Here is a 16,354-nt window from a genome sequence, read left to right as displayed (position 1 = left end):
CAACACCAACTTTCAATATGAACAAGTTAGGGTGCTTAGTGCCTAGACACCCCTGAAGATGTAGAAAAAGATTGAGAGAAAGGGGTAATAACAAACAAGATAAGATTTAACAAAGGTATCTGAATACTGAAATGTTATATAAGTATTTTTTTTAGATGCTGGGGTATCAGAATAGTTGGAAGGAGGTAAATGACATGGTGGAACTGTACCCTATAACATCCTTTGAAATTTGCTCCATAGCTACTCACTGAATTCTACTTTGAAAGTCTTCACCTTTCCATATATACCCTGTATTGCATAATAAGCAAAGAACTGAAACTGCAGAACTGTAGCCCATAACAAATTTTGAAATTACCTATATAACTGCCTGATGAGCTGTACATGGAAAGTTAACACCTTTCTTTATGTATGTTACACTTTACAATAATGAGAATAGTTGAAGTTGTAGAGCTGTGACCCATGACATTCTTTGAAGTCTGTTCTCTAACTACTTGTTAAATTGTACCTTGAAAGTTATCACTGTTACGTATATATGTTAAAAGTTCACAACAAAAAAAAACGCATTAAATTAATGTGTTCTAATTTATTTTCTCTCCATAACACCTAAGTCACTTCTATCACCATTTCTATGTACTCTTAAGAATATCAAGCCTTTGTTTCTAGTTTTAAAAACTAGATGAATATGCTCACTTGAAAACTGTTCTGTGATATATAGGAAGAGGAGACATTATTTGTGTTTACTACTTCTGGAAATGAGCGACTAGACACAGGAGTACATTTGTGACACTGAAAAAAAGAGGCCCCATGTCCTAAAGTTTCCCTATACTCAAATTTGGTGGCACAGCTAAACATAGATCACTAACATTCAAATATCCCAAAACTACATAACTTCCCCAGAAAAAATTCTGAGGCTCAGTGACAGAGGTTTCATCATTTCCCTCTTCCCAAAATGTTAATATTTACTTATATAAGACAATGTAATGTAATAGTCAAGCATGTTGAATTATTTAATGACTCATGCATACTGTCTAGAGCTTTGTCACTACAGAATAAGTCCTACATTCAGATGCTTTGGTTTTCCTTATTTGAAACTCAGGTCTAGTCTACTCTTTCAGGCAGACCTTAAAAATGTTTTGATTAGTAAATCAATCTTGATGGATAGATAGTATTAGATTTATAACTAACAATTAATATTGGGTTACTTAAAAGTTTACAAAATGATATGTGAAATTGTTTCTCTTGATCAAAAGACACCATTAAGAGTCAAAAGGAGACATTCACAATACAGTCATATCTAGAATACGTTAAAAACTTCTATACATATCAAAAAAACAAGTAACCCTGATATTTTAAAATGGGTAACATGTGACTCAGTACTTAATAAAAGAGGATATTCAAATGGCCAATAAGAATATAAGGTGTTCAATATCATTGGATTTCAGGGAAATGCAAATTAAAACCATACTAAGATACTGTATTCCCAACAGAATAGCTAAAAATATTTTAATTGCTAATTCCAAGTGTGGGCTAGGATGTGGCACAACTAGAACTCTCATACACTGCTTGTAGGAATGTAAACTGATACATTCTCTTGAAAACTGTTGGTAATATGCACATAACCCTACCTATGACCCAGCAATTCCTCTCCTTAGAGAAATGTGGGTTTATTTCCCTCAAAGGATATGCACAAAATTTTCACAGCAGCTTTGTTTATATTAGCTAAAAACTGGAAACAGTCCAATGCAAAAGGGAATGGACAAAAATTTGCAGTTTATTTGTACAATGCAATACTACACAGAGCAATAAAAAAGAACCAACTACTGATACATGCAACAGATGAATATCTCAGATATCATACTGAAAATAAGAAGCTAAGCATAAAAGAGTATCTACTTCATGATTCCATTTATATGATGCTCAAAAACGTCAAAATTAATAAATGGTGATAGAAATCAGCGTAATGGTTCCCTCCAGGAAATGTGGAAAAGAGTACTGACTGGCAATGTTTTACCTCTTGATCTGGATGGTGGCTTCATAGGTAAATGCATACAATGAACAAGCTATTCAGTTAAGATTAGTGTTATGTCTTTAAGCTTTAACAAAAATGTTTAAGAAATAATTTATATATGGTTCTTAATTCTATTTTTATAGCTACTCTCTTTAATGCCCTTCTTTTTACTATCAGAAATTGAAGTACACATAGCTAATAATGTCAATGTATAACAATTAAAAACTACGCTAAGAGTAAATTATATAATCTAAGTTCCCTGTGGGCAGAACGTTATCCTTGTATTCCAATACAATCTAACTGAATACACGTTTAATTTTTATAAGTATTGAGGACAGACTGAGGAACTGTTTCAGATTAAAGGAGACTGAAGAGACAGGCATTAAATGCAATGCATATGCCTGGCTAGGATCTTGGATTGGGGAAAAAAATGCTGAAAAGGACCAAAACGGGGCAACTATCAATATGTGAATATGATATGTACTTTAGATAGCAACAACTCTATCAACGTTAACAGTAGATATTCAGTCCAAAATCTATCAAGGTCAAATCATATAAATGCATATCAAAGCCAACTTCATTACTATAAAATATACTGTTTTTTGGCAAAAAACAAACAACAATATGAAATCTTGAAACCACAAATGCACAGCTATCATTTGCTGGTTTTCAAGGATAGATGGGTGTTTCACCAGCAAAGCTGTTATCAAACACGATTCCACAACTGAAAACAGGAAATGAATGGAGGTTATCTTAAAACATGTGTTCAACAACATCCAAAACACATTTTTACAACTTTGTCCTAAATCTATTTCACTGAATAAAACTATTCAGAAGTAATCCAAAGTAATACAGGTGAACCAAAAAGTCAAAGAAAAGATTGAAAACTACTAATCAAGATGGCCTTTAGTTTTCTACTGACAATTATTTGTACCTTACCCCTGAGAAGCCTACTTGCCATCACTTCTTTCAATTCTGCCCACATACACGGCCATGTTTTAGGAGATGCCAAATTTTGCTATTCAGTATAACAAAAACATCTCTGGATTCCCATATATAGTGAAAAAGTAACATTAAGGTAACTGTAGGAATGGTATAATAAACCAAATAAAAATGTTAGCAGCTGAAAGTGGAGAAGCTGCATAACTTAATAGCAAGAGAAAAGAAGGTGCTGTAAGACATCAGCTTAAGTCTAATTGGCAGTTAGAAAACAGAAAACAAAACCTCTCTGTGCTGATCAGAAGCTGTTATGTACCCCAGAAAAGGACATGCTCTTTTAATCCATTCCCATGGGTGCAGACCTATTGAGGGTGGGACCTTTTGACCAGGTTGTTTCAACTGAGATATGACCCACCCAATTCAAGGTGGGTCTTAATCCTTTACTGGAGGTCCTTTATGAGGATAAAAGACAAAAAAGCTGAAAGAGCTCACAGAGAGACATACCAAGAGAACTTGGAGAGAAAAGCCCTGGGAGAAGCAAGCAAGGACCCACAGAAACTGAAAGAGTCAGAATCTGAAAGCAAAGAAACCTGGGAAAGAAAGATCAGCAGATGCTGGCCATGTGCCTTCCCATGTGACAGCAGAACCCCAGATGCCATCAGCCTTTCTTCAGTGGAAGTATTGTCCTGTTGATGCCTTAACTGGGACATTTTCATTGTCTTAGGACTGTAAATCTGTAAACTAATAAATCCCCATTGTAAAAGCCAACCTATTTCTGGTATATTGCATTCCAGCAGCTTTAGCAAACTGAAACACTCTGCTTATATATTAATATAATTGAAAATAAAAAGGAATAATGAAACATTAGCATAAAGCTTTATAACCAATGGAAGATCTGTGTTTTCAACTAAGCCTCAACACTGGTGGTTGCCCACTCTCAAACAATGATGTTTCTGTTATACTGCAGTACCACCAAGTGGCAGAAGAACATACTGCAATCCTAGAACAGCTCGTTGAACACTATCACCACTCAAAAATGCAAAAATGACAACACTCCACCTTAATCCCAAAACTTGGCTCTCTGTTTGACAAAGGTGCTCACTTAAAAATCGGGAATAAAAGCAAAAAAACTTGCTTTTAAAGATTCTGATGCAAAATCAACAGAAATTAAAGGTTAGTTTTTTCTGCCAAGTTTCTTTATCAACTAAAAAATTATGTTATTTTGATCAAAAAGAAATTTAGAAGTTAGGATTAATTCTTATTATCAAAGGGAACTTTTTTGACTGAAATAAGATAATGGTTCCTCAGAATGTCAGAGCAAAACAAAAACTCTAAAAAAAAAAACTAATAATCTAAATCAGAAAGGCAAATATTTCAAAATAATACTTAAAAATTACAAATCCCTTCTGTTTGCAAATGTGTGTTTAGAAAGACTCATGCATCCACATACAAATAGTTTTTGAATGCATAATTGTAATGGTTAAAGAACGTAGTCTCCAGAGCCAGAACACCAGAGTTGGCATCCCTGTTCTGCTACTTTATTAACTGTGAAACCTTGGGCATCCTTTAGTAGAGAATGTGGAGCAACTGGTACTCTCGCACACTGCTGATGGGAACGTACAGCCACTTACAAAAACAATTCAGCAGTGTCATAAATAACTGAAACACGCACCTACATTACCTAGCCCTCCCAGTCCTGGTTATTTATTCAGGAGACATGAAAGCATATGTCCACACAGACTTGTACCTACATGCCAAAACCTGGGAACAACCCAAATGTCCATCAGCAAATGAATGGATAAACAAATCATAATCCATCCATACAAAAGAATACTACACAGTAATAAAAGAGAATGAACTACTGATAATATGGATGAATCTCAAAATAATTCTGCTGAGTGAAAAAAGGCTAGAGAGGAAAAGAATACACAATGCATGACTCCATCTATGTAAAATTCTAAACTATGCAAATCCAAACAAGTAAGTCTATATGGCTAAAAAACAAACAACAACAAAAAAAAAAACACATCTTAACAACCAAATGTTTCAAACTGCAATGATAACTCACCTCTCTAGCAGCACAGTCATGAGGAGCTTCTTCTTTATTTACTTTTCCTTTTGGAAATCCCCAGCCTGATTTTGCTAGGTACCCCTGAACCAGTAGCACCTACAAAACAAGAAGAGATGAAAGTAAAACTTACCTTTTTTCTAAAATCAAAGGTGGTATACTCCTTACATCAGATAACTGTTATCAATAATTTTATGCTGTACTTGGTTTAAATATTTTCCATGAGTATGATTATACTACTACTGGTATAAGGGAAGGCATAATGCCCATATATTTCTGCCCATATATTTCTTCAACAACCAAGTAACACTTCTTTGTATTAAGCCATATTTCAACAAGTCTAAAATCTTAAGATTCAGAATGCAAACAAACTAAATATGTAAAATTTGGCATTTAGTGCTAAAATCTAAGTATATTTTTAAAAGTCCATTCAGAACACTACATAATGTATTTTGTTAATAGGCTAAAATTTAAAATAGCTGATCACCATTTTACTAAAAAACTTTTGCTATTTTATTTCACTCACATTTTCAAGTGTCTCATCAAGAATAATTGCACCATATGTTGGTACTCCCATTTTATATTCCTTCCATTCATCCAAAACCTTTTCCACATCTTCACCTTGAGGCAGCAAAAATGGACAATGACTGAAGAGTATAAATAGTGTCAAGGAAGCTACTTTCTCTCTAATACAGCTTTTTGAGCACTTACACACAAAAAGAAACCCATTTTAAATCAACTGTAAATTTTATATGAAATCACTCAAATATTCACCACATTTAAGTTAAACCTGTTTTTCCCGAACATTTGTTTTCTCTTGAACAAGTCATTGCCAACTCCTGCAGTTAGCCTGGACACAAAACTGTATCAAGAAAAGTTTTCAGTACTCACAGCCCTGGACCCCTAAGTCAACACAAATGAATTGAGGACCACATGAACACCTCAAACACTTCCCACTGAGTTGAATTCATCAACACATCAGGGAATCAACAGATATTAAAACTGATAGCAAGATACAGAAGTATGGTATACATCTATTGGTGAGAGGTAGAAACCATCAGAAAAGCAAAAAAAAAAAACTTTGAAAGTAGGACTAGGGATGAGCCATACCCTTCTGTACTATTTGAATTTCTTTGCCATGTACATGTACTGCTTTCAAAATTAAAAAAATAAATAAATAAATAAATAAGTTGAAGATTTAACTAAGGATTATAGGGAAAGGCAAATCCAAGTATTAAAGAAAATATGGTCAGTAACTGGTCATGCCTCTCCCCCCTCCCCAATTAGACACTGTAAAACAATTTTTAAAAAAATCTAAACCCTGAAACTACGCTTCAGGCTTTTAATACTATATGTTATCAAATTTTAATTTATAATAGTGTTTCTCGAACTAAGGACATATTCTTAAGGATTTTCAAATTCTCTATGAAAACTTTCATATTCTGCATTTTCATTTTGATGTTAATCTAAAAACATGTAATAAGAGCATACTTTCAATCATCTGGATGACTACCTTAATCAAGTACTGCTACTTGATTTCAGAGATCATACAGGCACTAGGACTATGTCATTCCTGTGGGCTATTAAAAAACAGAAGCAATCTAATGTGCAAATAATTCATTAGGGCTAAATGACATCCCAATATGCTACAGAAAGGAAGGTTACACAGATGAAGCGGAAAAGGGTGTTGGAAGAGTGGTATACAAGGCACATCAAACTCAAAATGCTCTTCGAGGAAATTCAGCATTAACACTCACATTGTGAGTGAGGTTTGGTTAAAAAAAAAAAAAAATCACATATCACATTAAATTTATGTTATTAACTTGAATTTTATGAGTTCTACAATATGGTATTTAAAAGCTCATTTGGGTTTTATATTTGTATTAAGAACTAAAGTGGCCCTCAAATAGCCCAAAGAAGTCAACCATCTTTGACAACATGCAATTAGAAGACAGGAATGAAGTTAATCTCAATATAATTATTCCATTCTTTCATTTTGGGAGGAGGAAAAAAAGATAAGTTTGGATGCAACATTTACTATTAAAGTCCTATACTTCTATACGGGCTTGCTAAGATTCTGAAAGGTATATATCCCAATAAAGTCTGGCTTCAGATGTTTAATAAAATCCATTATTTGTTTTAAAGTCATCAGAAACATTTTTAATCTAAGTATAAATTTTTAAATAAATGGATAATTTTTTCATTAAAAAATTAACCATAGAGAAACTGATATAGAAATACCCCAGGAACAGAGATAACCTTCATTTGTTCAGGCAGCAGCATGCTTATACAGCATTTCTTTTTCTTCCTTCTCCCTACAATGTCCCTAATAATTTCCATGTGCATCAATCAGTGCCTTTACAAAGGGGTGAAACCACCATCTGCTATTTCATTTTTCCACCAATTAAACAACTGCTTTAAAAAGAATAACAAAAAAGGTTTAGTGAGATAAATAAATCAACTGACTTAAGTTTAGAAACTTTTTACAGACTTCATTTATCCATTGTTGTGGGCCCAAGACCTCACAAAATAACTAAGCTGACTGAATCAACCAACGACAGCTCAGGACACACTTAAAATTAACAAGAACCTGCCCAAATCCACACATAATAAGCAAGTGACAGAACCAAATACCAAATCTTAAATGACATCAATTTCACCATTGCCTATTCTATCCTCCATTATACCTACCATTACATAACGGTAAATCAACTCAACTACAGGAGTAGGAATTTAAAAAGAACATTTTTTAATGCATTAACAGAAATTAGATGTAAAAACAGAAAGTCACCGTATACTGAGTAACTGTTAACCTACTACATGTACTGAACAACTGTCATTTCTAATTTTTACTATAATTCTTATTTGACTACTATCTGATTTCCTCAACCCCAAAACCAAAATATTTTAAGTCCTGAATCTGGGCTACAGTTCTAAGAACAGAAACTAGATTGGTTAGATTTTAAGCATGTGTCCATTTATATTACACATATTCTCTTTGTAAAAACAATTCAATGGTTTTACATAGTCTTTTATTCAAACATTTTCACAAAAAAATTAAAAACCTGCTTTAAGTATAAATAATGTACAGTGTAATTTCCATCCCAAATCCTACCATTAACTTAGATGATATCAATTTCCCCATGGACACTCATCTCAAACTCTAGCCTCCGTTCCTTGATTTCCTTGTCCTTCATGTGCACTTCCATTAAGGAAACAATTCTCTCAGCAACACTCTGGACCTTGCCATCACTAGAGCTATTCTGACAGTTTGAATAAAACAAAACACCTTGGCCATAACCTTCTATAGCTTTCTTTTAATAATGCCCATTATACCATTATTCTACATATTATTTTCTTTCCAAAGTCCACTGCCTATCACTTTAACCAATCTCTTGCCAATATCCTCAACTCTACTGCCTCATTGTTCTCTGTATATACAGGTCCCTAGCAAAACTTCAACCCTGGAGCAAACCCAGAAATACTGTGCCTATACTCAGATTGCTGAGTACTGCTGAAGAAGAAAGATCACAAGACTATGCACAATTTAAGAAAGAGAAAACAGAGGCATAAAAAAGTCCCAAAATTTGCCCAAGGTTCCAGAGCTACTAAATTTAAGAGAAAGGATACTAACCCAGGGAATCTGGCTCCAGAAATCACGTTAACTTTTATACTATTCAGCCTCTCCAATCCACGCACAAGTACAACGAACTTTACCTTGTCCATAACTAAGCCCATCATTTCCCCACAAAATTTCTCCTCCTTTATTTTCCAATGAATGGAACGACACACGCGTCCACTCAACTGCTCAAACCAGAAACCTGGGTACCACACTTGATTCTTCCTTCTCTCTCTTCTCAGACATCCAAAGGTATCATCAATTTTGCCTCCTAAATGTCTTTCAAATTTAACCTCTTCTATACTACCACAAGTTTCTATTATCTCTCTCATAAACTAGTGAAATAGCACTTTAACTAGATCACCACCCCCACTATTCCAGAGTTGTCTTTCAAAAAACACCCCTATAAAGAGAAATAAAGCAAATGTGGCGAAATATTAACAATGGGTGGATCCAGATGAAGGATACTACAGCAGTTTACTGTAAGATTCTTTCAACTTTTCTGAAAATTGAAGTTTTTCTCAAAGTAAACAGTTTAATTTAAAAAACATATCTTGTATTTCTCTATATAAAGTTCTAATAAGTATAGTCTACAAGACCCCTACACACTTTAGCCCCTAGTCCTCCAGCATCATTTCATCTCCCTACTTACAATCCAGTCATATTTAACTTTTTTCACTTCCTTACATAGATCTTGGCTAAGGTATCACTTTCTCCAAAGGCTATCTAGTTCCAAATTTGGGTTTGTTAAAGACCTTACTGTTTCTATCTCAAGTACTGTGAACAATCCCATCCTACAGTTCAATTTATCCTGCCAAATAAATCTTCTTGAATATCATTTTCAAATGAACTTGAGTACCATGATTTACCTTTGCTCAAAAACTTTCCATGGTTAACCATTGTCTAGAACAGCATTTCACCCATTCTCTGCAGAGTCCTAAGAGTTCCTTTTTTCACAGGGCTCAGGGGAAGTGATTTGGAGCTGAGTGTGAAAGTATCATAGATTCCTCAATCCTACTCCAACTCTGGTTTACTATAGTGAACTTGTGAGAATAATTCCACTTGAATGCATGATCTGTGATTAAAAAGTGACCTACAGAATGAAAATCAAAGCATCTTGGCTCAATACTTAAGAACTCCCACAATATCCCTGTATATGCCTTTCCATTCATACCTCCTATTTCCTTAAGAACCCTCTGCTCAATACAAATTAAAATAATTTACTTCCCAAGATATCCTTTACACGTTCCAGCTCTCCAATTTTCTTCATGCCCTTTTCCTCCCCTGAAACATATTCTCCACTTCTGTCTACTAAAAAAATCCTCTATTCCCTTAAAAATATAGCTTTGCCTAAAATCTTTTCATCCTTTCTCCAAATTCTAAAAACATTTAATATCAAGGCCATTAGCTATTCATTAATATTTTGCCTTGTGACACAGCTCTTATAATCTTTAATATTCAATTAAATCTTTTATAATTTATATATTATGACATCATATTCATCTTATTTGTATATGGGCGGAAACTTCTTTGAAGGTAAGGGTTTCTTTGTATTTGCCACAGAGCCATAAATACTACTTTGAATGCAATTACTTAAGGAATTTCTCTCCCAGAAAGATACTGACCTGATTAAAGATCATTTGATTAAATGGAACAGCAAGAGGAAAATAAAAAAAAAAAAAAAAAGCAGTTCTAGAAACAGGCTGGCTTTAATTTCCCCCCAAAAAAGAAAACTGAATTAATTTTAATCATCAGGGCACATTTCAAGGGGTCCTATTAAACTGAGGCAGCTCTTTGTATTTCACATTTTTTAGAAATCAACTATGATTTATCTAATAAACTGTAAATCTCAAAGACAAGCAAAAGAAACTTGGTGCCAAAATATTTTATTAACAAGAATTGAAAACAGTCATTTCACTAATAAAAAGGATATCAGCTTTAGCAAAGTCTCTTATCCCACACTGAGGTAATCCTGGTGTGTTCTGCATGTAGAAATCCAAGTAAAACCAATGGGCAAGTTCAATCTGAAAACACACTCGGATTGCATTGTCTCTTTCCTCGCTGGGAATATGCAAAATAAATCGGCTGTCAAAAACAAAACACACAAAAATCACATTTACAAACCATACAGAGTTCATCTAAGTGAATGTAATTCACAGTGGGTCACCTTAAGCAGCCAACCAATTATATTTTCTACCTATAAGCATTTTGGTGACCTTTTTTTTGTAGTGACCTTCAAAAACAGTTTGAATGACCTGCCTCCCAGGGGTGTAAATCTCCCTGGCAACGCAGGATATGACTCCCGGGGATGAAGCTGGACCCGGCATCATGGGATTGAGACCATCTTCTTGACCAAAAGGGGGATGTGAAACGAAACAAAATAAAGCTTCAGTGGCTGAGAGATTTCAAACAGAGCTGAGAGGTCACTCTGGTGGACATTCTTATGCACTATACAGATAACACTTTTTATGTTTTAATGTATCAGAATAGCTAGAAGTAAATACCTGAAACTACCCAACTCCAACCCAGTAGCTTTGACTCTTGAAGACGATTGTATGACAATGTAGATTACAAGGGGTGACAGCGTCATTGTGAAAAACTTGTGGATCACACTCTCTTTATCCAGTGTATGGACGGATAAGTAGGTAAATAGGGACAAAAACTAAATGAAAAATAGGGTGGGATGGGGGGGATGATTTGGGTGTTCTTTTTTTATTTTTTATTCTTATTCTGATTCTTTCTGGTATAAGGAAAATGTTCAAAAATAGATTGGGGTGATGAATGCACAACTATATGATGTACACCATGGTATGTGAATATATCTCAACAAAACTGAATTAAAAAAAAGTTTGAATGACAAATAAATAAATAAATAAAATCCACCAGTTTTTAAGAGTCACATTTCTTAAAAATCAAATGTAGTATTACCCAGTTTGCTCACTTACATTATTCACTAGCTGTGGTGTTAAATGGGCTGTTTCCAAGTTTCAAATCAAACTTCAAAAAAAACCCTTAAATTACAATAATAATGTAACATTTTAATAGAGGAATGATTAAGTAAATGATAGGGCAAATGCATGCATAGTAATCTACATTTCAATTTGGAAAAATTATGGGTGAAAGGAGCTTAAATTGCACATACACTAAGAACAAAATTTAACATATAAAATCTAAATTCTTCTGTAAGGTATTCGGGATCAATACCTGCCCAACGTCTTTTATCACTCTATGAGGTTCTTTACACCCAGTGACAGCTAATTCTTAAAACTGCCAACTTCTTGGAAGTTGCCATTCATATACTATGTATCTATCTACCTCTTCTCGTATCTATGAAGTAAATTCCTAATTCATTATTCAACACTTACAAACACTCCTCTTCTATGTAGATACACCAGACTCCCCTGAACAGACTTCTGTATTTTCTGACTCCCATTCCACTACAGTAATTATCAGAATATTACTGCAACTGCCCATAAACCCTTCTAAATCAATTCAAAGGTAACATATGGTATCTTTGCATCTTTTTATTTCCAGAGTCTAGTAAGATGACACATACTAATAGTTAAACATTGGTAATTACAAATAATCATTTAAATGCTAACATATGTTCCCATTCCTAGTAAGATGGAATAAGCACACTGCTCCCTCCCTCCCATAAAATGCAGCTCTAACACCTAGACAGAATGCAAAGGACACCTATTGGAGGACTTCAAAAAGCAAATAGCAGCAGAAACACTGGGGAAAGACAACCAGTATTCAAACTGAATTTATCATTTCCCTCCCTTGGTATTCTCTGACTTGGATGGTGGGGTGGGGAGTTGGCCTGAAAGTAGAGATTGGCAGGGATAGAGACAGCTCAAGGAGACCTTTAATTTTGCTGCAAGGATCAAGAAAGGGGTCTAAAGGGGTCTCCAAACACACAGAGACATAAGGGAAATCCCCCCTTATTTCTTTTTTCTCTTCGCTCATGCCCCAACCCCCAAGCAATCTCATGTGTTATAGAGGGGGCAACAAATATGGCAGTAAAGGGGACTCACAGAGGCCAAGAACCTCTCTCCATTTGTAAAAACTGTAGTCCCAAGAGAAAAGGGCCAACCTCCACTGGTTTTGTCCTCTCTCTGTCCTCCAGCCACTTGGTTCCAAGATGGGCAGTCATATGAAGTGTGCAGCAAAGTGACTTCCTGGCCAGAGGACTGAAAAGGTGAGCCCCAAGTACCAGACAGTACCAGGGAGATAGCAGAGGGGGGGCAGCTCAGGAAATGGCCCCATAGTGTTGTTTATGAATTCTAGTGCTCAACTCAGAATTCAATATGCTTAGGTTAGTTTTAGAAACAGCACACCAGACTTTGAGAACTCAATGACAACACGGACCACTGCCCAAATCCCAGGCTGGCCACTGGGTGGCACCCACAGGACAGATCCAAATAGCACTGCAAAGAGTAGCCTTCTTTTTCTAGTTTGCTAATGCTTCACTGGAGGATTGCCAATGGCATCCAGAAAACCTCTGTTAGCTGGGAAGGCATGTGGCTGGCGTCTGCTGCAAAGTTCTGGTTTCAAAATGGCTTTCTCCCAGGACGTTCCTCTCTAGCAAGCTTGCTCCTCTTCAAAACGTCACTCACAGCTCCACTGAGTTCCTTCTCTTTGAGTCAACTCATTTATATGGCTCCACTGATCAAATCCCACCCTGAATGGGTGGGGCCATGCCTCCATGGGAATATCTCATCAAAATCATCACCCACAGCTGGGTGGCGCACATTCCAAGCAAATCTAATCAGCACCAAAACCTCTGCCCCACAAGACTACATCAAAGATAATGGCATTTGGGGGACACAATACATTCAAACTGGCACACTTCTTTTATCTGGTTTTATTTAATTTACCCACGACTCAATGTCTACGTAACAGTGACTTTTAAAACATAACTTTAAAATTATAAGTAAACAGGAAATTGTAAATTAGCTTCAAAATGTAACCTGAGGAGAGAACCTAAGATGGGGCTAGGTGAGACAGGACAAAAAAACATCTCCGTGAAAAATACTAGATAAAAACCAGAAGGTGACCCAGAGTACTGATTTCAGCTATGCACCAGTTGGATGAGGACTCCTTGTACCATAGGGGCTGTATACTTGGTGAAACCAGGAGTCTGCGTTCTGAAACGAGTGAGTAGGCCAGCTGGAAGACCCGCAACCGCGGTGCGGTGTGGGGAAGCCGGGAATTGGCAGCTGGAGACAGACTGGTTCTTTTAAAAAGGAAAAAAAAAGGGGAAAAAACCCAGGAGTGGCTGCAGTTGCGATGGTGGAAACCACGCAGCAAAACACGACAGGAGCGAGCTGAACAGGCCTCTCGGTGTCGGCCGTGGAGTATAGCTCATGGCAGATACCCTCGGGACCGGGGGCATGCAGGGGAGAGCCGGAGGGAGGGAGAAGCCCCGCGGCTTGTAGCTGGATCCCCGGAGGGCTGGATAAACTCCTGCCTGGGGCCGTGCCCACAGCCCAGAACTGCGCCAGTTGCCCCGGAGCTGGGAAGTAGGAACTGTGTGAAGAGAGGAGGGGCTGAGACGCCCCGTTCAACCATTTTTGCGTCAGGCTGGGAGCGCCCGAGCACAGCACGGCAGCCCAGGGCTGCCCTTGAGGGACGGCGCAGAATTAGGATGTAGCACAGCATTCCCTCAGCAGAGGTCCTGGAAGATCACAGCTGAGAGAGAGGGCCTGCTCAGAAAACCCAGGGACGCTGCGCCAAGTCCAGTGGTTTGTGGGTCAGCAAGACAGAGGGTCTGGGACGGATCCGAAATGAAGGCTTAGACTCTTGCGGCGGCCTTGAATCTCCAGGAACCTGTGGGATTTGAATACTAAAGCTGTCCTTCCTCCCTGGCCACCCGTACACACACCCCACATTCAGGGCAGACAGCTCTAGCAACACACCCAAACTGAGTTTACCAACTGAACCCCACAAGAATCATTTCCCCACACACCGCAGGAACAAGGTTGGGGAGAACTGACTTGAGGGGTATAGATGACTCACAGACGCCACCTGCTGGTTAGTTAGAGAAAGTGTACGCCACCAACTTATGTTTCTGAAAAATTAGATTGGCTTTTTTTTTTTTTTTTTTTAACAACTTGAAAGAGCCCTGTCCAGCAAAGCACATGCCAGGAGGCTGGAAACAACAGAAAATCTCAATGCATATGATAAAACCGGACTATACGGAGAACCCAAATCCAAACACCCATATCAAAATATCAGAAGACACACAATACTTGGCTCAATTAATCAAAGAACCACAATCGAGGAATGAAAGCGTGGCAAAGGAAGGACATCAAGAAGACCATGGCCCAGGACATAAGTGACCTAAAGAAGACCCTAGAAGAGCATAAAGAAGACATTGCAAGAGTAAATTAAAAAAATAGAAGATCTTATGGGAATAAACTGGTGGCCAAATTAAAAAGACTCTGGATATTCACAATACAACATCAGAGGAAGTTGAACAACGACTCACAGTCCCAGAAGTCCACAGAACAGAAAATGAAAAAACGAAAGAAAGAATAGAGAAAAAAATCGAAAAAATCGAAATGGATCTCAGGGATACGATAGATAAAATAAAACACCCAAACTTAAGACTCCTTGGTGTTCCAGAAGAGGAAAAGAAGGGTAAAGGTCTAGAAAGAGTAGTCAAAGAAATTGTTGGGGAAAACTTCCCCAACCTTCTACACAATATAAACACACAAAGCATAAATGCCCAGCGAACTCCAAATAGAATAAATCCAAATAAACCCACTCCAAGACATATTCTGATCAGACTCTCAAATACTGAAGAGAAGGACCAAGTTCTGAAAGCAGCAAGAGAAAAGCAATTCACCACATACAAAGGAAACAACATAAGACTAAGTTGTGACTACTCAGCGGCCACCATGGAGGCGAGAAGGCAGTGGCATGACATATTTAAAATCCTGAGAGAGAAAAATTTCCAACCAAGAATACTTTACACAGCAAAACTCTCCTTCAAATTTGAGGGAGAGCTTAAATTTTTCACAGACAAACAAATCCTGAGAGACTTTGCCGATAAAAGACCTGCCCTACTCCAGATACTAAAGAGAGCCCTAATTGATTTGGGTGATGAATGTACAACTATGTAATGGTACTGTGAACAATCGAAAGAACGATTTGTTTTGTATGACTGAGTGGTATATGAATATATCTCAATAAAATGAAGATTAAAAAAAAAATAAAATAAAAAATAAAGAGAGCCCTAACAACAGAGAAACAAAGAAATGAGAAAGAGATATAGAGAATTTTAACAGACATACATATAACCTTACATCCCAAATCACCAGGACACTCATTTTTCTCTAGGTATCATGGATCTTTCTCCAGAAGGGACCATAGGCTGGGACATAAAATAAGCCTCAATAAATTTAAGAAGAAAAAAGAAAATTGAATATATTCAAAGCACATACTCCAACCACAATGGAATACAAATAGAAGTCAGTAATTTTTTGAACTGTAACTCCACTATTTACTTCCTACATGATATAAAATACACAAACTCTAAGGACAAATCAGTGGTTTTCAACTCAATGTAAAATATGTAATTTTTAACAAGAACTATATAAAGGTGGGAGAATGGAGGAGTATAAGAACATAGTTTATGTGCCCTATAGAAGTTAAGCTGGTATCAAAGAGAAATGGGGGAAGGAGCAATGGGGAGTTAAGAAATGAGTGTAGG

At 36.7% G+C, this 16,354-nt stretch overlaps 1 protein-coding gene across 2 annotated transcripts in view; it reads right to left on the bottom strand.

Moving 5' to 3' along the window:
• Positions 1–16,354, bottom strand: part of DCP2 (decapping mRNA 2) — an 85,244-nt gene that overhangs the window by 53,092 nt on the left and 15,798 nt on the right. The window contains exons 2-4 of one of the 2 annotated variants that reach the window (XM_037801208.1): positions 10,568–10,719; positions 5,542–5,669; positions 5,016–5,114 (exon numbers count right to left, since the gene is read on the bottom strand). In XM_037801208.1, the coding sequence (XP_037657136.1) occupies positions 5,016–5,114; positions 5,542–5,669; positions 10,568–10,719 (379 nt within the window). The remainder of the gene's footprint in view (positions 1–5,015; positions 5,115–5,541; positions 5,670–10,567; positions 10,720–16,354) is intronic. The other variant, XM_037801209.1, reaches the window with a different exon arrangement.

The sequence above is a fragment of the Choloepus didactylus genome, chromosome 13 (genome assembly GCF_015220235.1).
Source record: "Choloepus didactylus isolate mChoDid1 chromosome 13, mChoDid1.pri, whole genome shotgun sequence".
Lineage (NCBI taxonomy): Eukaryota > Metazoa > Chordata > Mammalia > Pilosa > Megalonychidae > Choloepus > Choloepus didactylus.
This window is presented reverse-complemented; position numbering and strand designations above follow the sequence as displayed.